The sequence below is a fragment of the Echinops telfairi genome, unplaced genomic scaffold (genome assembly GCF_000313985.2).
Source record: "Echinops telfairi isolate 266 unplaced genomic scaffold, ASM31398v2 ScPeMD7_2;HRSCAF=8, whole genome shotgun sequence".
Taxonomy (NCBI): domain Eukaryota; kingdom Metazoa; phylum Chordata; class Mammalia; order Afrosoricida; family Tenrecidae; genus Echinops; species Echinops telfairi.
The window spans coordinates 67931569-67956655 of record NW_022103898.1 but is presented as its reverse complement, the minus strand read 5'-3'; the positions used below and the strand labels follow the sequence as shown (position 1 = coordinate 67956655).

General features: G+C 38.4%; 1 protein-coding gene across 1 annotated transcript in view; it reads left to right on the top strand.

Annotated features, from left to right (window-relative positions):
* Positions 1-25087, top strand: part of LEMD3 (LEM domain containing 3) — a 76137-nt gene that overhangs the window by 21393 nt on the left and 29657 nt on the right. The window contains exons 3-5 of the mRNA XM_004700802.2: positions 15322-15359; positions 21251-21314; positions 24393-24460. Of these exons, the coding sequence (XP_004700859.1) occupies positions 15322-15359; positions 21251-21314; positions 24393-24460 (170 nt within the window). The remainder of the gene's footprint in view (positions 1-15321; positions 15360-21250; positions 21315-24392; positions 24461-25087) is intronic.

The following is a 25087-nucleotide window of genomic DNA, read 5'->3' as shown; positions in this document are numbered from 1 at the left end:
AACAAAACAACCTATCTTCAAAGTACTCTCCATTACACTTAATACATTTGTCAAATCTGCCATTCCATTCTTGGAAACATTTTTCAAACTCTTCTGTTTGGATGGCTGACAGCACCTTTCTTGTGTTTTCCTTCACCTATTCTAAGTAGCCGCATAGCTGTCCTTTCATGTCCCTCTTCATTCGCAGAAACAAAAAGACGTACAGAATGTGAGGTCAGGTGAGTAAGATGTGTGGGGCAAGAGTGGCATGCTGTTATTTTGCCAAAACCCTATGGTCCTCTTTACAGTGGGTGCTCTGAGCAGAAATATGGTCCTCAGGGCTTGGTGGGCCAGGATGTGTTCCATTCTCTCTGCCTGTGTGCTCTGATCTCCCTGAGCTGTAACTTCAGTGCTGTCTGAAGTGCGTTCTTCAGGGAGTGGGGGGGTGCCTATTTTTATATATAAATAATTCTTGTAGTTAGATTGTTAAGTCAGATCGATCATAAAACAAAAATTAAAACAAGTTAAAAATCACCATTGAAAAACTCCTTTGAGGTAGAGACTGACATGGTTTTTCAAATTGGCGTTTTCCCCCTCTAGTGTAAGAATAGACTCTTCTTTGAGTATCTAATGAAGCACTGTGTACCACAGTACCATCTTTGAAATCTTAAAATCAAACTTGGTGTTAATAACTACTCATAGTATGAGAGCCACTTGGCAATAGATCTGGTGAGGGAATTTTCCACTGCTGTCCAGTTGATTCTGGGCCACAGGACAGAGTAGAGCTGCTGCTTAGTTCTGAGATAGTAAATCTTAATGGGAGCAGACAGCTTCATCCCTCTCCCAAAAGCCGGTTGTGATATGTTTGAACCGTCCAATTTGTGGTTATCCCACTGCGCCATTCCCAAAACCAAACTCTGCCATCAAATCAATTCCGACTCACAGTATCCCTACAGGACAGAGTAGAACTGCCCCTGTGGATATCTCAGACTTTAAATTTTCACAGTAGTAGAAAGTCTCAGCTTTCCTCTTCAGAATGGCTGATGGTTTTGAACTGCTGACATTGTAGGTACCAGCACAACACATAAGCCACTACACTACCAATCTTTCTTACTGCACCACTGTTGTTAGGTGCCATTGCATCAGTTCCAACTCATAATGACCCTATGTCCAACAAAATGAAACCCTACCTGGTCCTGTCCGTCCTCACAATTGTCCTTAGATTTGAGCCCATTGTGTAGCCACTGTGTCAGTCCATCTTATTGAGGGCCTGCCTCTTTTTTGCTGCCCCTCTACCTCACCAAGCATGATTTCCTTCTCCAGGAACTGGTCTCTCCTGGCATGTCCAAAATACATGAGACTGAATCTCGACATCCTTGCCTTCTAAGAGGGGAGGCATTGTGCCATTAGGACTCCTTAACCCAAACCAAACTCACTGCCTTTGAGTTCATTCTGACTCTTAGCAACCCTATATAGGGTTTCCAAGCATGTAAATCTTTATAGGAGCAGATAGTGGCTGGTATGTTTGAACCCTTGACCTTACAGTTCACAGTCCAGTGTCACCAGGCTTCTATAGGTGATGGGAAATAGCATAGGCAAGTCCCTCATAACAAGGTTTATGTAGGGCACTGCAAAACTGGTATAGGGACCATAGACAACCTCCTATTTCTATACAAGGGGAAAGGAGAATCTTAACTACCCATCTACCCAAGGATTCCTGTGAGACAGAGGTCAGACATGACCATCTCCGATCTTATTTACCTTATTATTCCAGCATCATTTGTTTCTTCCACCACACTGTACTTTTCTACTCAATAATCTGTTGTAGTGGCCACACGGAATTCAACAGACAATACCCACCATTATTAGGGTTTATTCGGGAAGTTAACAGGTCAAGGTCAGAAATGTTCAGGATACAGTTTGTTGTTGTGAGCTATGCTGGCAGGAACACCTCTGCCTCGGCCTCATAACTGCTCAGCCGCTTGAACCCTGTCCTGCTCTGCAAGTGTTACCAAGCTCCTGAGTTCTGCTAAATGCCCAAGGACACCATACTCCACAATGCAGCCTCTCTTACTCTTCAGAGACTTTACTCTGTGAAGTTTTTTGTCGGAAGCTCATGGTGCCTCTGCCCATTCACTGTTTATCTGTGCAGGGATCTTGAGGTCCAGTGGACGAACTTTGCTTGTAGCTCTCCTTTCTGGATGTTTATGAAATCTCCATTTTGGCTTCTGAGATGGCTCACCTTGTACTTAGTGAAAGTGCTAAACTGTCCAGTAGCCATGTTCTAGTACCATATAACTTATTTACATACGCCCATGGATAGAAGGCATGAGCACTGGTGGTATAGTGGTTCTGTGTTGGGCTGCTAACTGTAATGCCAGCCATTCAAAACCACCATTTGCACCTCAGGAGAAAGATGAGGCTTTCTACTCCCACCAAGAATTAGTTTTGGAAAAAGAAAAGGAAAAAAAAAAGAATTAGTTTTGGAAACTCACGGGAACAATTCTACCCTATCCTGTAGGGTCGCTATGAGATGGAATAGTCTCAGTGGTATTGAGTTTGGTTTTTGAGTTTATGGAAAGAAAAACCATCCTAAGTAATTCAGACTACACCACAGACACATACCATACTGACTGTAACAGCCAAGTGAATGGTATAATAAATTGTGTGCTTCAGTTCTTTAGTATTCATTCGTGTATATTTCCCCCTGTTTGATACAAGTAGAAGTTGCATTTGACATTCTGATATGATTCTAGTTGGTGTTGCATTTTCTGTTGTTTTGTGTGTTCGTGGAGGCATGGTTTTTCTCTCCAAAACTTTCATATAAGCAACAAAAACAGAATTTTACGTAGTCTTACATGTTGTCACAGCTTACATATTGTAAGTCTTGCATTTTGTTCTGTCTATTAGTTTTGGACACCTATCATTTGACTTAATGATAGCGGCATACTCAAGTGCCTCGGATAATGTGCTCAGTGGCTTAACAGTTCGTGCCCACTTCTTCAGAGCTCAAAGTCAAGATAGTTTTTAAGCACATTGCTTATAAAGTTTTTTAAGCACATTTTTAAGCACATTGCTTATAAAGTCAATGATAGGTATTTTTTAGCTTCAAATTCAGTTTGTATGTTAGACTCAGTTTCTAATATTTGTTTTATTTGTATATGTAATTAATCCCCTTTTCACTTTTACTACAATAATGCTCTTCATTGTTTCATTTGATGAATGGAAAGGGAACTACTTCCATGTGGATTAAAGAAATGTTTTTATTCGTCTTCATTTGTCTGCAGCTTTTCTCCAGTTTTTTTGGTTTGCATATACCTTTTGCTATACAAAACTAAGTTAGTGTTAGTATTTGTTATCCATGCTTATATAAAATGTTAAACGTGTGTTATAATATTGAGTGTTGTTAAATAGTAGACTTATTGGTATTTAATTCCATTGCTGCATTTCACTGAAAATAGATGGTATAGTGTATCAGAGATGCCTTTAGGATCTATAAAACCTCATCTAGCAGTGCTCTTTCAGAATAGTTTGACTTTCATTCTTGTAATATAAGCCTTGAAGAAATGTTATAGTCATTCTCTGGTGTGTACAAATTAGTGTTGAAAATCTCTTAGCACAGTGAGCTGTCACCATGTTTAATAAATTACAATGTTGCATTAGCACACATTCCTTTGAGTGCCAAGTTAGCTGTTGCACAGATGCATGATATTATTTATAGGTTTGTCTCTAACCTTTGTGGGCTTTCTTGCTTTTATTTTCTCTTCACTTGTCACCATGCAGTAGCATAATTCTTTAACTAGCTTATGTACAAAAATAATTTACAAGAAGAGATCTGCTAAAAAGTTGTTCTGAAAAACAAACTTTGGGATCTTTCACTTTGAGATTTGTAATAAAAGTAGACTTCTATAATTTAAGGTTACATGGTGCTTATCTCTTTCAATATGATCCCTGTTCAACTCTGTTTCTCCCACCATTGGGGCAAACTACTGCAGTGCCTTCAACTGATGAAATTAGATAGAGACACCTGTCTAATAGTTTCTCTCTGGAGTTTGGGGCATGGGTGCTCATTTTATTTTTTTATTTTTATTTCAACGTAAGTTGTTGATATTTTTAAAATCTAAAACACGTGGCTTAGATAAAACTGCGTTTTGAATTGGAACTTCAATTTCATCCTTGTCAGAGGTGGTAGTCAACAGCTATTAAATATGAAGGGGGCTTCAAAAGGGTTTTTGAAAAATTGAATTAAACTGTAATGGAGTTTTTCCTTGAACTCTGAAAGTCCCTTTGTAACTTTTTGAGCTGTGTGCACTGTTAACATATCAGAGCTCATTTTTGAAAGAAACAGACATCTTTAAAGTCTTAAAATGCATAATATTTTAATTTCTTGATATGCCAGTGATCTACTCTTATAATTTAGTAATATTTTAGATAATTGAGCTATTTCAGAAAAACTTTTATGAATTGGGTGGAGGATTACAGAGCAAATCAGTTTTCTATTTAGCAATTTACACACACATAAATTGATTCATGTTATTGAGGGTAACCCCTGCAATGGAACATTGCTTTTCCCACTTCAGTTCTGTATTTTCTGTTAACATTCCTCCCGTTTTCCTAACCCTAACCTTTTAGGAGCCCTGGTGGCATAGTGAGGAGCCCTGGTGATGGGAGTGGTTACATGTTGGGTTGCGATCCGCATGGTGGACAGTTCGAAACCACCAGCAGCTCCCTGGGAGAAAGACTAGGCTTTCTACTCCTGTAAACAGTTACAGAAACCCACAGGGGGGTCGCAGTGAGTAAACATTGATTCTGTGTCAGTGAGTTTGGTTTTTTGATGGCATAGGGGGTTACTCGTTGGGCTGCTAACTGCAAGGTCAGTTACAGTTTTGGAAACGCACAGGAGCAATTCTATCCAGCCCTAGAGGGTCATTGTGAGTCAGAATCAATTCAGTGGCAGTAAGTTTTGTTTTTTTCCAGAGTATTGTAGTGGGTTAGTGTTGCTCTTTTGATCTTAAATGGCTGATTATTATGAGATGTTTGCGTTACTTAGTATTATTGTTCCCCTTATAGACCTATTTATTGTTTGACTGAAAATTGAGCCATGGAGGTGAGTACATTTTCAGACCTGACAGGTGACTAAGGGCCATAGTTTGGGTGTACTCCAAGTCTCTCCTTAACCGGTAAGCCTGGTTTCTTTTATAATAATGGATTTTGTTCCACATTTTTGTCCCCTCTATTTGGGACCTTCAGATGTTATCCCTTTGAGAACAGTTCGTAGTAGTAGCCAGACATCAAGTTCTTCTGGTGTTGAGTGGCCCATTAGTCTGTTGGGCTCGTTGCTTTTGTATGCCTTCTGTTTTCACTCTTCTCTTTTTTGGACAGAGAAGGGCCTGTAGTTCCACCTTGGATAGTCACTCATGAGTTTTTAAGATTCTGGTTGCTATTCACCACAGTAGGACAGAGTATTGTTGTGAACGATCTTGTGCCAGTTGACCTTAATGTCCCCTGAGACACTGGAATACAATTACCCTTTTGAGTTTCTGAGTCTATAAATCTTTACAGGAATAGAAACCCGCATCTTTCTTCTATGGAGTGGCTGGTGGGTTCAAACTCCTGACCTTGTCGTTAGTTGCCCTACGCAACCCACTACACCACCAGGGCTCCATTGGTAGAAGATCATCAGAAAAGAGGAAGACCCCCAGTGACACAGTGACCGCAACAATGACCTCAAACATAACAACAGTTGGGAGGATAACTTGGGACCAGGCTTTCTTTCCTTCGGATTCTGTTGTATATATGTTCACTCTGAAATAGAGCAGACTTAAAGACTCTTAACAGCAGTAAAAGTGAAATTGCTGTTGAGTCCCTTCCAACTCATGGTAACTCCATGTCCATGGGATTTTCAAGGCTGGGAAGCACATCACCAAGGCGTTCTTCCAAGGCACCTCTGGATGAGTTTGAACCACCAGTCGTTTGTTAAAGCAGACAGTTGAGACTCTTCCTAATGCAGTATATATTCTCAGGAAATGGTGTGTAGCATTTGCTCCATAAAGACTTATGAAATAAATAAGCAGTCTGTGGTTGGAAGTCTTTCTTAAAGCTTTTAATGCAGAGAGGCAAAACCCTGGGTATAGTATTAATGAATATGTTAGTACTTGCTGAGTAAGGATAAACGATTTAAATAAGTCATTCTGATATTATCGTACCCCTTCTCGAATATTCAGTTTTATGACTAGCAAATGTGAGGCTTTCAAGTGACTCCTAAGCTGAAAGGAACCACAATACATTGTATTATGCACAGGGAGGAAATACTGTAGTTTTGACTTTATTTCTTTTAGCTTTACATCAGTACATACTTTTGAGTTTTCGTTATATCTGATTACTTTGATATCCACATTTAAAAGTTTTTGTTTTCATTTTATAATGTTAGTATAAATGTTTTGTTATTCTTTAACTTATTTGGAAGTAGCATGGGACTGTTGGAGCTCTCAAAGTAGACAAGTGACATGTTGGGAGTCCTATAGGATATGAGTAGAGAAGCTCTTAAATTCCTACCGCAAATACCCCTCACTCTTACGCATTTTCCTAATCTAAACCTCTGTAAATGTAGTTATTGGAGTTAAAATGGAAAGGTTACTCATAAACAGAACAAGGGTGCTACAGTACTTTGCTTTAGGCAAGTTTTATAGTAGAGTTTCTGTCCATAAAACTTTGTGCATTTGATTCTGATTAATATCAGTATGCACGGTAATTGGTTAAGTATGCATTACTGAACTGTTCCATCTTGTAGAATGATCATATGTTAAATAAAACCTTGAAACAATTGAACTTTCAGAAGACAAATGGGCAACATGCTGTGTTGCAGAAAAATGTACTGCCTTGTTCACCCTTGACCATTTTTAGATCAAGTTAGCTGATAGTGACCTGCGGAAGTGTTTGCCACACGGGTGCTGTATTCTGCAGCTGTTGGAAACATTCCTGGTACCCTCTTCACATAGAATTTTGCTCTGTTTAAACTATTTGTGCTAGGAGATAGGATTTGAGAATGTGAATATCTTTTTACAAAAAAAGTAGAATGCAGAGATATCATCAGTCATTTAGGCAGTTGAACTTATTTAAAATCTAGATGACTTGTGTCCTAAGACTAACACCTAGCCTTAATGCCATGGAGTTTTAGAATTGTTAAGAGGCTGTCTTTGAAAGCCTTGTATACTTTTTATCATTCGTTGTATTACCTAGGTTCCAAATGAGAAAATATGCTTGAAGGAAGTAATGCCCACACTAACCATTCAACACATTTTAATTGCGTATGAACAGTGTGCTAACAGGTGGTAATCTGCTAGGAGGCAGGGATACAGTAAGGGAGACAAATGATGTATGTATTAAATGATCACATGATAAGTATAAACTTACAGCAATGATTTAACAAAACAGAATCTACTACCATCAATTCGATTCTAACCTATAGTGACATTACAGAACAGAGTAGAAGTACTCCTTAGGACTTCCACGATTGTTAATCTTTACAGAGCAGACAGACAGCTTCATCTTTCTCCCCCTGGTGTGGTTGGTGGATTTGAACTACCCACCTATGGTTAGCAGGCCAGTGCTTAACCTACTACACTACTACAAGCGCTTCTTAAAATGGCTACAAAACACCAAGCCCACTCCACTGCCAATGAGTCCCATTCCCTTTCTTTATAGGGTTTCCGTGGTTGTAAATCTTTATGGAAGCAAGTAGCATTATCTTTCTCTGGAGGAGCTGCTTGTGGGATAGAGCTGCCAAACCTTGCTGTTAGCAGCCCAGTGCTTTTACTGACAGCCCCACCTGAGCTCCCTTACAGGAAGGAGGGATGTGGGAGATTGGGTTATTAGTTAAATAATCTAAATTTCTAGTAAAATAAAATAATTACCACTTTTCTATATACCAGTAACTTCTTAAATTCCTTTCTGTCAAAAAGATACCAAGTTTACTACTGAATATTTAACATCTGTGGTTTCTATTCAGAACCCTTTCTTTGCTCATTTTTATTTGATATTCCATTAATAGTTTTCAGAAACTTCCCACAAAAAACAAACTCACAGTCATCGAGTCAGTTCTGACTCAGTGATACCCAGGTTCTAATCCAGAAAACAATTCAGACCAGTCGATGTTACAAAGCAAAGTAGTTCATGATGACCAGGTTTCCTTTCGGAGATTTTTCTATTCTTATTTAAGAAAACAGGAAGTCCCATAGGAACTAGGAACTGCTCGATTCTAAGAAAATTCATGTGTAAGATCAATTTAAAAGGTACAATTTAAAAAGCAAGGGAAAATGTATCTGTTATCTGAAAGGATTTTGCTAATCATTTCCTTACACAACATTTTTCTCTACAGAAAGAGGCTTTGATACTAGGGAAAATTCATGTGCAAGATCAATTTAAAAGGTACAATTTAAAAAGCAAGGAAAAATGTATGTTATCTAAAGGGATTTTGCTAATAGTTTCACACAACATTTTTCTATACAGAAAAAGAGGCTTTGATACTAGGGAAAATTTTACTTGAAATACAGATCAAAAGTTCTCAAAAGGTGGAAGTATAGCTTAAAGAATAAATGCATTGTGGAGAACCAGGACAGTTTTGGACTAAGAGAGACAATCTTTATTATTAATTTGTAAAATATAAAATATGACCAACTTTAAAGCTATAATTATCTCAGCATATTGCAAAAAATGCTATGTCAATTGGATTAAAGTAAGTTGATCAAATAATATTTTGTTCTTTGTAAGAAGTACAAGTTTAAAACATACAATTCCATAAAGCCTGGTTTAATGACGATGAAGAAAGTAATCCATGCTAGCATTACTTTTGGGGCCATACAGAGAGTTTTTTTATCTAGTCAAAACTAACATGGAAAATCGCGTCAACCTGTAGGTGTTCAGTCACCCAATGGCTTTGCTTTGAGTCTCCCAGGAAGGGAGTATCCTATGTGTTATTTACCGAGCCACACGCACAGTCAGACAGACAGTGTTTGAAAGGGGCTAGCTGTGCTATCTAAGTTAAGTCCACTTCTTCACTCTACCGTGTGGATTAACAATGAAGCAAAAGCATTAAATTCTTCAGGAAACGGAAAAGGGTATGTTCTGAGAAATTGAGACAGGAGAGGAAAGAATAGCACAAAGAAAGGCAAAGAGAGGCCTTTTGTATCTTTCTAGGATTCTGCCTCTTGCCTGATAGGCCAAGCCAGCAGGGTAGGATATGTCTGGGGGACAATAACACATCTTCTGGGGACCCCACCCCCCGCCCCAATATCTGTGACAACTGTTATCTGTTAAACAAAGCAGACCTTTTGACTTAAAAGACCAGAAATAAAACCTGGCCTTGAGGTTACATGCTTTTAAGGAAATTCCATCTCTAAACGGCAAATTCTAACAAAGCTAAGAGCCCAGGAATTTTTGAAAGAATTATCGTTATCTATTTAGCCATTCCCTAAACTGGGGGAAAGGTGAGATTTTCTGTTCCTATGAAGAATTAGTCTTGGAAACCCACAGGGGCAGTCGTATCCTGTCCTACAGGGTCTCTGAGTCGGAATCTACTCAGTGGCCATGAATTTGGTTTTGTGAGTTCCCCAAACGACTCCACTACCCAGTCAGGCCTTGTTTTAATTTATTATGCTTTGCTTTATTGCACGACTGCCTTCTTTGTCCTTTTCTTTTTTGAATACAAATGGAAGGTTTGTGGCAATGCTGCATCCAGTCCACTGGCACCAATTTTCCTGGGCTCATTTTGTGTCTTTGTGCCACATCTTGATCGTTTACATAATGTAAGGGGCTTCGAAACATTTGTGGAACCAGTGGGATTAAAGGATGATGAAGTTTTTCCAGGAACTTCGTGAATTCCCTGCATATTTCAAACTTTTAAAATAATGCCATTAATTATACACTTAATCACTCCCTGCCATCGAGTTGGTGCTGACTCCTAGTGACCCTGTAGGACAGCGTAGGACTGCTCCTGTGAAGTCTAAGACAATGCGGCACAGGAGTAGAAAGCCCTCTCTCTCTCCCGAGGAGCTGCTGCTAGTGGTTTCAAATTACTGACCTTGTGGAGCTCAGCCCAACTCGTACCCACCAATACAACTAGCATTCCCTATACACTTAAGACTACCAAAAACCTCAAACTCAACAGCCATTGAGTCATGCCAACTCCTATTAACCCTATAAGACAGGATGCAACCGACCCGTGTGAGTTTCTGAGATTATTAACGGGAGTAGACAGCCTTTCTCTTGCGGAGTAGCTGGTAGTTTCAAATGACTGACCTTGCAGATTGCAGGCCAACATGTAAGCACTGTGCCACCAAGGCTCCAGTGTAGTATAAACATAACTTTTTTAAAAAACATGCGCTAGGAAACCCTAACCCTACACACACACACACACACACACACACACACACACACACACACACACACACACTTTATTGCAGTAGTATGCCCACATTCCTAAAAAAGCAGTATCATACCGCTCACATTAAAAAAAAACACCCCAGCATCTATCTCACCTACCAAATCAAACCAAACCAAACTCACTGCCATGAGTCAATTGTGACTCAGCAACCCTGTAGGACCTGGTCGAACTGCCTCTGTGGGTTTCCAAGATTGTAAATCTATGGGAGTAGAAAGCTCCGTTGTTTTCTCTAGGATTGACTTGAGGTTTTGAATTGCTGACCTTGAGGTTAAGCAGCCCAATACATATAATCACTATGACACCAGGCCTCTTAGATCCCTACAGTCTTTGGGATAAAACCTTGGGCTGTGAGCCACATAGTTGGCAGTTCGAAACCACCAGCAGCTCCGCAGGGGAAAGACTGGGCTTTCTACCCCTGTAAACAGTTATGGTCTCAAAGCCACAGGGCTGACTATGAGTCAGCATTGAGTTTGGTTTGGGTTACCCATAGTGAAAGGGTCTTGAGTGGTACTTGTAGGGAAGAAATCTTATTCTCAAAGCATTCCATTGCAAACATTTACCACCCTATTAGGCAGCTTCTTTTTAAGGGACTGACTTGAAAGTGAATTATAATTCTTATCCGTTTCCCTAAAACAGCGATAATGACAAAATTGATTGTGTTATCCTCTAAAGCAGTGGTTCTCAACCTTCCTAATGCCATGGCCCTTTCATACAGTTCCTCATGTTGTGGTGACCCCCTGTGTTAGATAGGGTTCTCTAGAGAGATAATCCAGATTGCTGGTAATTTTATATATATTTATATATACATATATTTATAAAGTAGATATATATAACACAAGAAATGAACTGTTAAATTATAAACAGATAGATATACAAGAAATGAACAGTTAAATTATAAAGCAGTACAAATGGCTCAGTGCAACTCACTCCCGTGAGAGAGTTGTGAGACACTGGCAGTCCTTTAAGTCTTGAGGGCCGCCTCATAGTCCTCTGTAGAGAGAGCTAGGCTGTCCCAGCACAGGGCAGCAAATAGCAAGGCAGGTCACCAACTGTCAGCCAGGTCATCAACTATCAGTCTCCAGTTCAAGAGATGTAAATTTCAATCGTGTGGTCTTAAAGGGACCTCAACTTACAGCAACAGTCCACAGGCTAGGTGTCCCACAGGTAGTGTAGCCTGTAAATTGAGGCACAGAACAAGCAAAGAGCGAGAGACAAGAAAGGTGAGGCTCACCACGCCATTCATCTCTCCGCCCTTCAATTAATCCCACTTGTGTTTATCGGCCAGGCTGGCACAATAAATTCACTATCTCACCCCCCTAACCATAAAATTATTTTCATTGCTACTTCATAACTGTACTTTTGCTACTGTTATAAATCGTAATGTAAATATCTGATATACAGGATGTATTTTCATTATTACAAATTGAACATAATTAAAGCATAGTGATTAATCACAAAAACAATATGTAATTATATATTGTGAAATATTTATAAATGAAATTTTGTCTTGAAGCATGGGTAACAGTCTTCATGCCTGGTACTTGTATGTGGGCGTATCTGCATGTGGGCGTACCCGCCTGGAGACGGATAGAGGAGCAGTGTCTCGGTTCCTAAGACCATCAGAAATACGTGTTTTTGGATGGTCTTAGGTGACCCCTGTGAAAGAGTCGTTTGACCCCCCCCAAAGGTGTCTCAACCTGCAGCTTGAGAATCGCTGCTCTAAAGGCACAGCCTTGAAGCCATACACACTCTTCTGGTTTAGCTACTCTATCTTCAGTGTTCTTGTTCAGGTTATTTCATAATATTTCAAACCATGAAGATATCAAACTTTGTAAATGGTAGTTTTATATATGTGTATATGTATGTATATACACTATTAGACCCTTCAAAATCTTCCAATGACTTCCTATCACGTTTTGCTTCAGGAAAATTAGTCTAATCTTGTGATATTGTCCTGTGTTATGGTACAAAAGGGACCACATCTCAAATGTAATTTAAAGCGTATTATGCTATAAAGAGACAAAGACAACATAGAGACACAAACACAACATCTGGATGAGGGAGACTACCAACACAAGGTTCAAATGCTGTCCAAGTGTTTGTTGAGATCCAATACTTTATAAAAGGACATGAGAGGGCAAAGGAGACTGTACAAAAGCATGATTGGTAGCAGATCAATGCATCAACATTTCAGGTTGGATTTAAGAAGCAGGAAAGGGACCATGATTGGGAGACATACATTGTTAAATAGAATGGCTTGCAAGATAGGTCCAGGACCTCCCAAATGAGGCAGTCAGGGCAAGCCTGAAAAGGCATGACTGTGTAACCATCCCTGTGCCATCCAAAGGGTGCACCTAGCCCTGTGCCATCCATCAAGGGTGCACCTAGCTAAGGGCCCATGAGGGAGACTGCCCCCCATTGAGCTGACCTGAATGGCAGGGGGGCAATCTACTCTCCTAGGCATTCTACCTGATGGCAAGATTATCTCCATTCTTGGTTAATGATCTGACAGCATTCAAAGGAGGCTTAATCTTGGTAGAGACTGCAGGTGGATTTTGGGTTGTCACTGCCATACATACATCCAGCTTTTTGCAAACCAGAGTTTTCAGAATTTAAGCCCTAATCCACTAGTTACGTATGTATGACATATTCTTCTTTCTCCAGCCCCTTTTCACCAATTAGAGATGTTACAGTTCTTACTGATCTTTCTGCCACATGTATGCTTTTTCCATTCTTAAAGCCAAGATCAAAAAGGAAAAAAAACTGTGAACACATCTTTCAATTGATATAGTTAATGTTTGCGTTTGTGTTGGTCAGGGAAGTAACTGGTGTTCTCTTAGAGAGGATCCATTTAAGTTACTCTGTGCCAGTAAGGGGAAGAAAAGTCTGAAGTGACCAAGGTCTTTTTACAGGTCTGAACTGAAGACAGGGTTTAGAGTACTCACCTTATTTAGTATTGGGTTTGTGGCAGTGAATGAAAAACAAAACAAAAATACCCCTGTCTTCATGGAACTTGTTTGTTTTAGAAGGTGTAGCCAGACAGAGACCCAATAACATTTTAAAACATCATATGAAAGATGTGACAATTGCTTTGAAGGAAAAGAAACAGGAGCGGTGATTGGTGGGGAAGGAAAATGATTTCAAATGTGGGCATCACTGAGGAGATGGCATGGGAATAAACATTTCGGGCGAAGGGAATGTGAAGAGAGTGCTTCATCTGGAATGCCTCTTTGGAGGAAATATATTGGTGTACCTTGAAATGATAAGAAATACACTTTAGGCTTAATTTCAACATTTTCTTTTAAATCATTTTATTGGGGGCTCATACAACTCAGCACAATCCATACTCAACATTTTTTTCTTTGCTACCTTTTTTGCTACAGATGTTAGCAAGGGTTTGAAATTTTCATGTATCATTAGTTGTCAGAATTCTAAATAAATTGTTCTCTCCGAGAATCATAGATTTTGTATATCATTTGAAGAGAAATCAATTTAAAGTAAAAAACAAATGATAAAGTATTATCAATAATAACAGTGTAGTTGTGTGAGATGGAGTGGATTTCAATGTAGAACAGCCACACAGGACAGAGTAGATATGTTCCACGATTTCTTAGGCTGAAATCTTTATGGAAGCATCGGACCACTTCATTCTTCTAAGTCAGCTATTGGGTCCAGACTCCCGATAGCTTTTGGTTAACAGGCTAGCATTTAGCCATTGAGCTATAGTAACAATAATAATAGTAAAACTCTACGACCAAACCCCTGGACATTGAGTTGATCCTGACTTGCCCCTATGAAACAGACTAGAATTGCCTCCATAAGGTGTCCAAGGTTATATCCTTTATGGAAGCAGACTGCTACATCTCTCTTGACTGGAGAAGTTGGTGGGTTTGAATCACTGTCCTTTCTTTAAGCAACTGAGTATTTTGGCCACGGTGCCATCAGGGATCCATAAATAATATCAATCAGTAACTGTAACTGAGAGCATATTGAGCACCAGGCACCATGCCAAGCATTTAATATGGCTTATTTAATTTAGTCTTCACAACTATATAGGGTAGGTATAAAGTTCAATGGGGAAAAACGTGCAGAGTGAATGGAAAGGAACAGAAACAGTCAATGAATATAAGAGTAAATGAGTTGACGAATAAAATAGTTTTAGAAAAGCCTGTTGATTTAGTAGATTAGCAAGCCATGCATCCCTTGGGCCTCTTATCCAGTAATATGAAACCTACTTAACAGGAAGCCTGTACATATACACACACAAACACCTATGTGATCAGTGTGCACAATTACAACAACCACCAGACCTGTTACTGGATTGGCCATAAATCCTGGTTTGTCTGGGAGGGTTCTAGGCTATACCTGTTGACATGGTATAATTAGTAATGCTCATTCTCAGAAGTGTCCCCGTTTGGACATTAAGTTACATGGCGATTCTACTCAGATCCAGCATGGTTTATGAAAGGCTAGATAACAAGTGCAAACATGATCCCACAAACCAGCCACAAACCACAAGATCATCCTAAGAAAAAGAAGCACAAACCCTTCGTCCTCGAGTGGGTCTGGTTTCTTTACATTGAGTGTATGGTAGTGGAAGCCTGTGTGATTATGTGGTGAAACTGTGCACACACCTAGACTTTCTGAGGGATACCAGAGTGCCTACTCCCGATAATTACAGAGAAAAACGACCAATTCAAAGTGAGAATGGTAAGTATAGCAAATCTGGAAATGGCCTCTTAACTTTTATTATTATGAATTTGTTTCCATCTTGTGTGCATGTTTATGTTCAGTTTTAGCAAATTACATGATAGCATTTCCGAGGGCTTGTTTAGGGAAGTTCTATTTCATAACACCGTAGGTGATGCTAATAATTTTCTTTTTTCTTTTTTTCTCGATAGTCAAAAACCCCTTTGATGAAACATTTGGAAAAATACACGTAAGTTAAAGATAATGCTGGTATTTGGTACAATGTTTTATATGATTAAACATATTAGGGTCATTATCAACATTAAAAATAGTAATTTTTTTTAAGCTGAAGCCATTTTTTTTCTATTCTCATTCTTTATCATCAGTTGATACACATTTGGTCTTAATGAGCTGAACTGTTTATTGCCAATTTAATCTGAAACTCCACGTCTAAGTAAAGGCAGCAGCCTGTCTTCTGGGGACCTGGTGTCACCCTTAGAACTAATATGCCTGTTGTCATAAATGTTCTTACTCTCTTTGTCTTCTTTGCCCTCATCTCATCTCACCTTGGATTCTCTGCACTTTGGCAGGTCTCTTCAGTCACCACAAAGCCAAAGATTTTAGATAGTCGGTCTGTTGCATATGCTACCTGTTTATGAAGGGTCTCCAAAATGTTTGTAGACGTGGAATTAGAGGACAATGGAATTTTTCCCAAAATGTTTTAAAACCCCTTCATATGATTTCTTTTTCCTTTAAAGGATGCTAAATATTAATTTTAAACATAGGTTTATTTGCATGAAAATATTTTTCACCTAAAGACATTTTGAAGCTTAAGGTGATTTAACTTGTAATAACTTAATACACAGCTAGTTGGTTTTTTTTAATTATAGGAACTGTCACATAGACTTGTATAGTAAAAGTATTATACTGAAGTACATATGTTGTAATCATACTTAGATTGTTGGAATGGGACTTTTTTTTTTAAAGCACTATCATGGTCCTATTTGTTTGAAAAGAAAATTTTCAGTTGCAGTATTAAGTACAGTCCTGATTTTAATATAGGAACACAAGACTTTTATTTTCTGTATAATTTTCTCAGTGAGGTATACTAAAGTTCGGAACCTCTGAATGATATTTATAATGAAAGTAATGGCAATCCATTCATATTGTTTATCTTGTGTCATGCTGTGTTTAAAATCCATTATCATTTTGTCAGAGCATTGATACAAACAATTGTGTATGAGAAAATGTGTAGTCACCATGTAAGTTTGATAATTCCCAAGAATAAGCACTTTACTTTAGGAAATGATATGGGTTGCTTTAAGGAAATCTGAACTTTATCAAAATAGACCACTTGAAGTCTATTTCAAATTATAAAATTATTTTTGTTTAGTCAACGGTTACTTTTAATGGCTTATTTTAAATGTTAATTTATTTGTACACCTTTAACTAGTTTGCAGGGAGACTAAGGAAGCCAATAATTAGACATAACTAGATCATAATATAGTTGATTTTTTTTAAAAGATGATACCTCGAGGCTCTTGCAATATGATCTGGAAGTATTAATAATATTCACTTCTAATTATGTTCATTTTTATTTTGCATAAATTGCCACTGGCAACAGAAATCCTTGGGAAAAATTTTAGTATGTGTTTTTTGTGTGCTTAAATTGTGTATGAATTTAATAGTATATTTGTCATCTCACACAGTATTCGATCTGATTTCAACTCAAACTCCATGCCGTCTAGTCCGTTCTGCCTCATAGTGATCCTATAGGTTCTGTTATTCTACTTACCTAGTCCACTATTAACAAAATGAAAAATAAAGTTTGATCCCAGATCTGTAATGTTAATTAAAGATACAGTCACAGAAGACAAGTGCCTGATTTTGGGGTTTGGTTTGGTTTTTGAAAGGGGTATTTGTGTTGTGTATGGTAAAAACATGTGACGCAATAAAGAAATCTTTTTTCCAGATGAGAGGGAAGAAACATCCAAAACCTAGTGCTTTAACCTCAAATTTTAATTAGCTTCATCTTGCTTTTATATAACAAGTCCGCACATTAGACTATCTTTGGGGTGCCTCCTGCTCCTCCTATTAAGTTGGGGGTATTTATTAAAAATCAGTTTTGTGTTTTAATGTATCACAACTGCATACCTTGCAGAATCCTGAACCTTGGTCTCTACAATTACTTACATGACTTGATTTTTGCCATTTGGATTTTGGTGTTTATGCAAAGATAAGATCTATGTTTATTTAGAAACTGGTTCTGATAGAGTTGAGGAGGGAAAAAGGTGTTGGAAAGCAAGTAGTCAAAATGAAGAAGTATGTCACTAATCTCTCACAATCAGCACACACGAAACTACTGTAGTAGTAGGATCTTGGAGCCTTTGATGAGCTTTCTTATTTTGGGATCACTGATTAAAGTTAGGCTTCCTCTGTTTGCATTGTCCCTGCAGAAAGGTTACCTCAACTTCCAACAGCCTTAACACTGCTCAGGATGATACACATGCTGGCACCAACCAGTTTGTGGGTGTTGCATTCATCAGTGACTGAGACTTTCACAAGGATTGGCAACATGAAAGCTTTTTATTATTACTGTGAAAACTGGAGCTCCTGTAAGGCAGAAACCTGTCAGAGGGGGAAATTTAAAATATTTTCTACTGAAAAAGCTTGTTGGAAAATGATAAGCTTGCACCCTGTTAAAAGTAGGGAAACTTTGAGACCCAGGGAAAGAAAATAGTCTCATCAAATTCTAGCATATACCGGTTTTGTTATATTTATAGAATGCAAACAATAAATCATGACAACAGATTTTCAAAGAGAAAATGTGTATCCTTCCCCAAATCACCCAGAAGAAGCCCTGCTTGACCCAAAGATCAGCAGTTGGAACCCATCAGTCTGTTTCGGTTCAGATTTATAGCCTTGGAAACACTGGCGATGTGTTCTACTCTGTCCTGGAAGGTCTCTGTGAGTTGGAATCGACTTGAAGGCAGTAGGTAGCAGATATTTTGATATTGCTGGGCAGGTGCCCTGCAGTTTAGATCGGATGCTATGTTCTGGGTATGACTGCACTGCCCAATCTTCTGCTCTGCCCTTGAGCCTCCCTGGGTTTTGTCCTATTGGAGGAAGAGCCCTGAAGGATATCCCCTGAGCCTCTGTCCCAGGCTCCTTCCTGCTACCCGATGCTCAGGGCTTTGTTTTAGTTTGATTGAAAGTTTACAGAGAAAATTGGTTTTCCATTCAACAAATTATACATGCTTTGCTTTATGAAATTGCCACCTCCACATTGTAATAACATTCTTCCTACCTCCTTCCTTTGTTTACCACTTCCATTTATACTTCTTTCTTGTCCATTTTTGCCTTTTCATTCAGTTTTATCCCTGGGCAAATTCTACCCTTTTAACCTTGTACGGTTGATTGTTCTCAGGAGGGTGTACCCCTCTGGTGTATTTTTCACCTGGTAGACCTGTGTTTGCCTTAAAGTTGAGCCATGGGGGTGAGTTAACTCCTGGGTCTGAAGAGTGATCAGATGCTAGCTCTTGAAATGGATGACTGTTGTCCAGTCCTTTTTGATACAGCGACTGTATTTCATCTTCTTTTGATTATTCCTGTATTGTTCAATATTTTGCCCATAGAATCCTTTCAATAAATATTGCAAGTCTTGGGTTTCACCAATCCCCATCAGAGCAAACCTGTTTTGTTTTTTGCTATTTTTAGGATTCTGGGTTCTGTTCCAAGTTTTCCTCTCACTTTTATCCAGGATCCCTCTCAAAACAATTGGTAGTGGTAACTGGGCACCATCTAGTTTTCCAGTCTCGAGTGGTGGAGCCTGAGATTTTCATGGCTTATTCGTCCTCTGAACTTGGATTTTTTTCCCCCCTCTGCTGCAGATGGGGAGGCATAAATATCGGTACACTAGGTGGCTGCTGGCAAGCTTTTAAGATCTCAGCTGCTACACAGCAAAGTAGAATATAGAACGCTGTCTTTGTGGACTGTGAAGCTTGATGTCCTCCTGTGGGTTTTCTTACTGCCAGGTTACTAGACCCCTATTGCCCAAGCGGGGGAGAAAGTGGACAGCCTCTGTATGGAGTACCCCCAGTCCTTCTTACCTTGCACAAGCAAATGTTATAGCTCTGAGCTCATGCTGGCAAGCCTCTGCTGCCCAAAGGCATATGTCTCCATCTTGCTATAGGAAGAGCCCTGTTCAGGATCCTGTGAGGGAGGCATCACTGCACAGGCCACAGCAGGCCCCTGTTTAGCAGGGCAAGTGGCACAGCTCTTTTGACTTCTTCAGCAGGCCGACAACGGCCCTTGCTGCCACTGTCTCATCATCTTATGCCACCTTCAGTATTCCCAGGTTTATTCTGGGCCCAGGAGGTTCTCAGTGAGTGTAGGGACCTGGGGTCCTTGGTCAAAAGGATGTGCTCCACTCTAGACTTGTCTTAATGGTAGTAAGGTTCCACTTTAAGCTCTGTGGATTAACCCATATATAAGCAAAATCTTACTTAGTCAATTAATTTAAAGGCATTTCTCTGCCAGCCAGACCGCAAAATCCCCAAGGTAAACCATAAGTTACTTAATTTACATAGCTCAACCAATAATTTGTTGTAATTTTGGGAAATTACAAGACCATAACTTGAAAGGTCATATAAAAGCAATTCATTGTACCTTTAACTACATGTCACCCTTTGGGGTGGTTTTCTTCTGCCCTTGAACACACAGCATGTAAACAAATAGATAAGATTGCATTCTCAGTGCACTGCCCTCACTCAAATTGATTCCAGCTCACAGTGACCCAACAGGCACAGGTTATTTTCCTGGCCTTTCATCATCTGCATTTGCTCTTTACTCACATTTCTTAAATAGCCTCCTTTTCTTAGACAGTTAAGGAAAAAAGAAAGCAATAAAGTTACAATCCCGTATGAATCATGACTTTATTTCATATAGCTTTTATCTACCTATCACTTAGGAGTTCCTTTAAATTGCACTTGCTCCTAAATTGGAGACCTTGTTGTTTTAGACGACTTGGGAGGGTGCTTACTTAGACTGTACCATTATAATAGTTTTCTTCTGGGTTCCTTTTATACGATAGAGCTTCAACATTTTTTTGGAAAAATAAAATGAAAAGATAATGGATTTTCCCATGAACCATTTCAAGCCCTTTTGCATAGTCATTTCTGTTTCTTGACTAAGGTAACCTATATATTATGGCCAGAGAAATATTCGTGATGCATAGTCTGTTTGACTTTCCTCTGTCTACATTTTCAGAAGGAAATCAAACTTTGTTTTGGCATCTAGGGCTTTTGGCAGTTGAGGCCAGACCACTTTACCAGTGTTTGCTCAGTTAAGCTAGGCTACTGGTTATGTCCAAAATGTCATCTGTGCCTTCATGCCCTGATGCTTGTGCTCAGGTTGTTCTGTTTGCTTGGTATTCTGGTCAGCTCTGTTCTTCCTGGGAAGCCCAGTTCATGTATTCTCTTCCATAAATGGGTCTTCCCTTTCCAGCCTCTATTTTGCTGGCATTGTACTTGGTTTATAATGGCAATATAGCAGTTGATTAGTATCTGCCCCTGGGAGCAAGGCGCCTTCTTGTTCACTACGTTTCTGACTTTGTGGAGAACAGCTTTGAACTCCTAGAAGATCCTTTTCATTCGCCCCACTCTAATGATATGTAAGATTATACAAGGCCACTTTGGGAAGCCAGGAGAGACTGAGGGCCCGTCATGACACATGTCAGTATCTTTCCCTTGTTTTCATGTGGATTGAATCATTTGGAAAATCTTCAAGGGCAGCCTTGAAGAAAACAATGTTTCATAAGAACAATAGCATAAACATACAATGTATAGAACTAGGGAGATTGGGGGCTCTGTTGTGATGGTGGGAGAATAAAGAGTTTGATGTGTGAGACCTTTATCAGTCCTCATTTTAGTGCCAAATTCACTGCCATCCTGTTCGTAAAATATTTTGGATAATTAGGTTCCTAGGTTAAGGCTTCTTTAAATATAGTAGCCATTATTTTTAAGTGTGGCTTTGTCTTTTGGATAGTATAACTTCTAAGTGTTTGGAATTTTTTGAATAAGATAAGTTATGTCACACTTTTTTCAGAATTGGGTATTTTATAATCACTTTTCTTAATTTTAGGGAAATGAAGAAAATCTTATGATCACATTATACAAGCTTCATGATCGATTGGCACAACTTGCAGGTACATGTTTTAACATTCAAAATCTAAAATAATTTGGAAATTTTGCATATGTAGCATGCTATGCAGTAGAAGTTGTTTTTCTTACTTAGGTCCAGTGTTATATTTGCGGAATGTTTTCTCCTTAGAAGTTATTACCTAGGTGGAGCGGATTTTTATTTTCATAGTTATATTTAATCGCCTTTTTCTGCCGTATGTATTGTACGCAGTTTGTACATGCACACACTAGTGTATAAATTTAAAGTGAATCAGATTTCTCGCAATAGTAACAATTCTGAAAGTTTAAATATCTGTTGAATTGGGTTGGCAGTAAATTAACTAAAATTCTGGATTAAATCTAAGTGTAGATTTTACTTTGGTGTTTGGATAAAAGAAATCTAAATGAATAAAATCTATTTTCTTACAGTTTGTTATTTCCATTTTACTGCATTTTCCTTATATTCTGTTATTAGAATAATGATATTTCAATAGGTATTAAGTATAACATACAAATATTATTTTCTAGCCATTTTTAGTTACTTTTAGCTTCATATATATTTTGAAAATTAATGTTTTATATTCTCTTTTTAGAATTAGTTACAAGAAACAAAAAAATACCATTTTCCAAATTTCTGTGCACGCCATGTCCTTTTGTGAAACCCATTATTGGTAGAACCCTAGTAGTAAAGTGGAACTTACTTGGTTACATGAGTGCGTTTAGGATCCTGACAGTTTCTTGTTTTCTCTCCAGTCTTGACTCCCTCCCCCGTGCCTCCTTTGACTGGGGGAAGGGAGGATTTCCTTGATGCTAGTCAGTATTTTGACTTAAAATCATCTTTGACATTGATTGCACATTCATATTCATACTTCATATGTGTGAATTAGCTCAATTGGCATCTTTTGCATTGATTGCACAGTCATATTCATGTGCTACTAACTAGTGACATTTATTTGGTATGCTGTAGTGCCCAGAATTGAGTTAATTCAATGAAAGGGCTTTTAAATCCCATGGGGAAAATGTACTATCTTTTAATTCCATTTTCTCTGCAAAATTTTTGAAGCCCCCTTGTGTTCTTAAGGAAGAAATTTCATGTTGGTACCACACCACAGCTTCCCTGGCTGGTTCTATAGCATTGTTTTATATAGTACGGGCTTTGGCCCATTAGCTCAGCATACTACTGTAGGGCACTTTTAGATAGGTAGATATCTTTTGAGGCAAGGGGTCAACAAATGTTTCTGTGAACGGTCAGACAGTCAATGTGTAGGTTTTACGGGTGACTCTCACAACTCACAACCTCTTCTGCCAGTATGGCATGCAAGCAGCCAACCGCACGACATGGATGAGGGAGCGTGGCCCCGTTCCAGATAAACACCAGTGGCAGGTCATCTATGGCTCATGGAGCTGTACTTTGCTGACCTTTTCTTTAGATGTATATGTGTCTCTGAGACTGAATTTTAAATTTAGAGATGTTTTCATCTAATTAGGTACTTCCCTTTTTGTAGCTACCACCATTAAAATCTGATATTTGAACAAAACTGATTAAAAAATGTGCTTAGCTTTATTGCGGAAGACTGTCGAGAATTTTATTTTAACTATTAGTACTTCCATGTTGAGATTTTGTAAACTACATGACAGAAAAGAACCCTAGAATTGAAGTTCATTAAGGATAATTTATCTTTATATGTATGTGTGATACATATGGCCTAAAACATAAGACTTTGGATTTTCTTCTAATAAACAGTTACATGAAAAGAAGGAAATCTCATTTTCTAAACTTTTGTGTTCAGTAGATCCCTTCCTTTGTAGAAACCTAGTCATAGTTAGAAGCTTCATAAAGAAGCTTTCTCTTAACTTACCTGTTGATCTGTGTTATTGCCATTTTTAAACCAAACCTGTACTGAAAGCTTAGCTACACTCTGAAAATGGGCATATTTTAGTTCACTGGTAATTCAACCTTATTTGAGCCCTTGAATTTTTAGCTTTGAGAATATATAGATGTAGGATTTAGCAAAATTAATTAGCTGAATTTTTCTCCTTAAGAAATATATCTAATACTTACCTATGGAAGGCCTCCACATTGTGTCTTGGCTTCTATATGGTGTGGCTACTACCCTGGCTTACATTCCAGTTGAGAATTAAGAAGAAATGATCTTATATAGATTAACATGTATTTAAAGATATGGCCCATGTAAAGGTCATTTTATTTATGTTACTTCTTGTAAATTTTAAACTGAAAATATAAATAATATAGGAATAAATAAAAATATTGCTACAAATCACAGAAACCTTTATTAAACATAAATGGCCATTCAGACCTTTCCATCTCTCCAGCCCTTCCAAGGAAAGAATTCTGTGCTTTTCCATTTATACCACATCAGAAATGGCAGCTTTGACATCCTCAAGGTCTTCAGATTGTGTTTTATTTTCTATGTACTTTTCAGTTTGGAGAACAAAAAAGAAGTGCAAAAGCAAGATCAGGGCTATAGGGTAGATGAGGGTAAGGTTTCCAATGAAATTTTCTTGAGACAGCCCTTAGTATCCTCAGAGAATGAGCAGGTGTGTTGCTGTGATTGGAAAAAAATGTCTCAGTACAATTTTCTTGGCCATTTTCTCATTAATGCAGTTTTCAATGTTTTAAAATTTTCTAATCATCCCCCACAGTCAACCTGTGACCATAGAGAAAATCTATTATGAGTTTTCCTTTAGAAACCAAAAATCAGTTGCCATAGCCTATATGCCTTCAATTGAACTGACCCAGAGGCTTCCTTCCCTCAGAAGCTATTGTTTAGATTGCACCTTTTTTTTTTTTTAAGGCACCCTATTGAGACAGCAACAAATGTGTTACTGAAAGAACTTCTCTGCCACCATCTACTGATTACAGAGGCTAGTTTAAACACATTTCATTTCGAAGAAACCAATACTTGTATGAACTGGAACCTAAGTAGTAGTGCTTTGGAGCTTACCTTCATATTATCAGTTTCCTTTTTTTTGCTGATTATAATTTAACCCAAAGTTGCGTAACATATAGAATATTTTGAATTAGTCATTTGTTTGAGTCACATGATACTGATGTAAAACTAACTCTTTGTTAATATTTTTAGGGGATCATGAATGTGGCAGTTCTAGTCAGAGAACACTTTCTGTCCAGGAGGCAGCGGCATATTTAAAAGTAAGCCGGAAAATTAAAGTTTTGATCGTTATGTTCTTAAATTTTGTTTAGAATATTACTATTTAGATATCAGAAGTATCATATGTAACTGCTTTAATTGTATTGTTTAACGTTTGGGCCTATTCTTTGGTGTCAGTGTATGCAAATCGGGGAAGGAGAATTGTTCTCCAGTTTTATCTTCGGGTACTAAGAGAACATGCTGATGATTTTGCTAAACTGCATTAAGTTATCTTAGCAAAGTTACTAGTTACTAGTGAAAGCAAAGTTACTAGCAAAGTTAAAGATGGACAAGTGTGATTCTGATTTTTAAAGGGGGAAATGGATTTTGAAAGTCATTGTACAGAACTTAGTATCAGTCCAGTTAGAATAATTCCATGAAGGTAAGGGTACTTGCAAATGGAAATGAGACTGGCATGTAACCATTGTCATATATGTTAGATCATACAACTCGTATCACAATCCATACATAGATCAATTGTGTAAAGCGCATTTGTACATTCATTGCCCTCATCATTCTCAAAACATTTGCTCTCCACTTAAGCCCCCGGCATCAGGTCCTCATTTTTTCCTCTCCCTCCCCACTCCCCTCTCTCTCATGAGCCCTTGATAATTTATAAATTATTATTT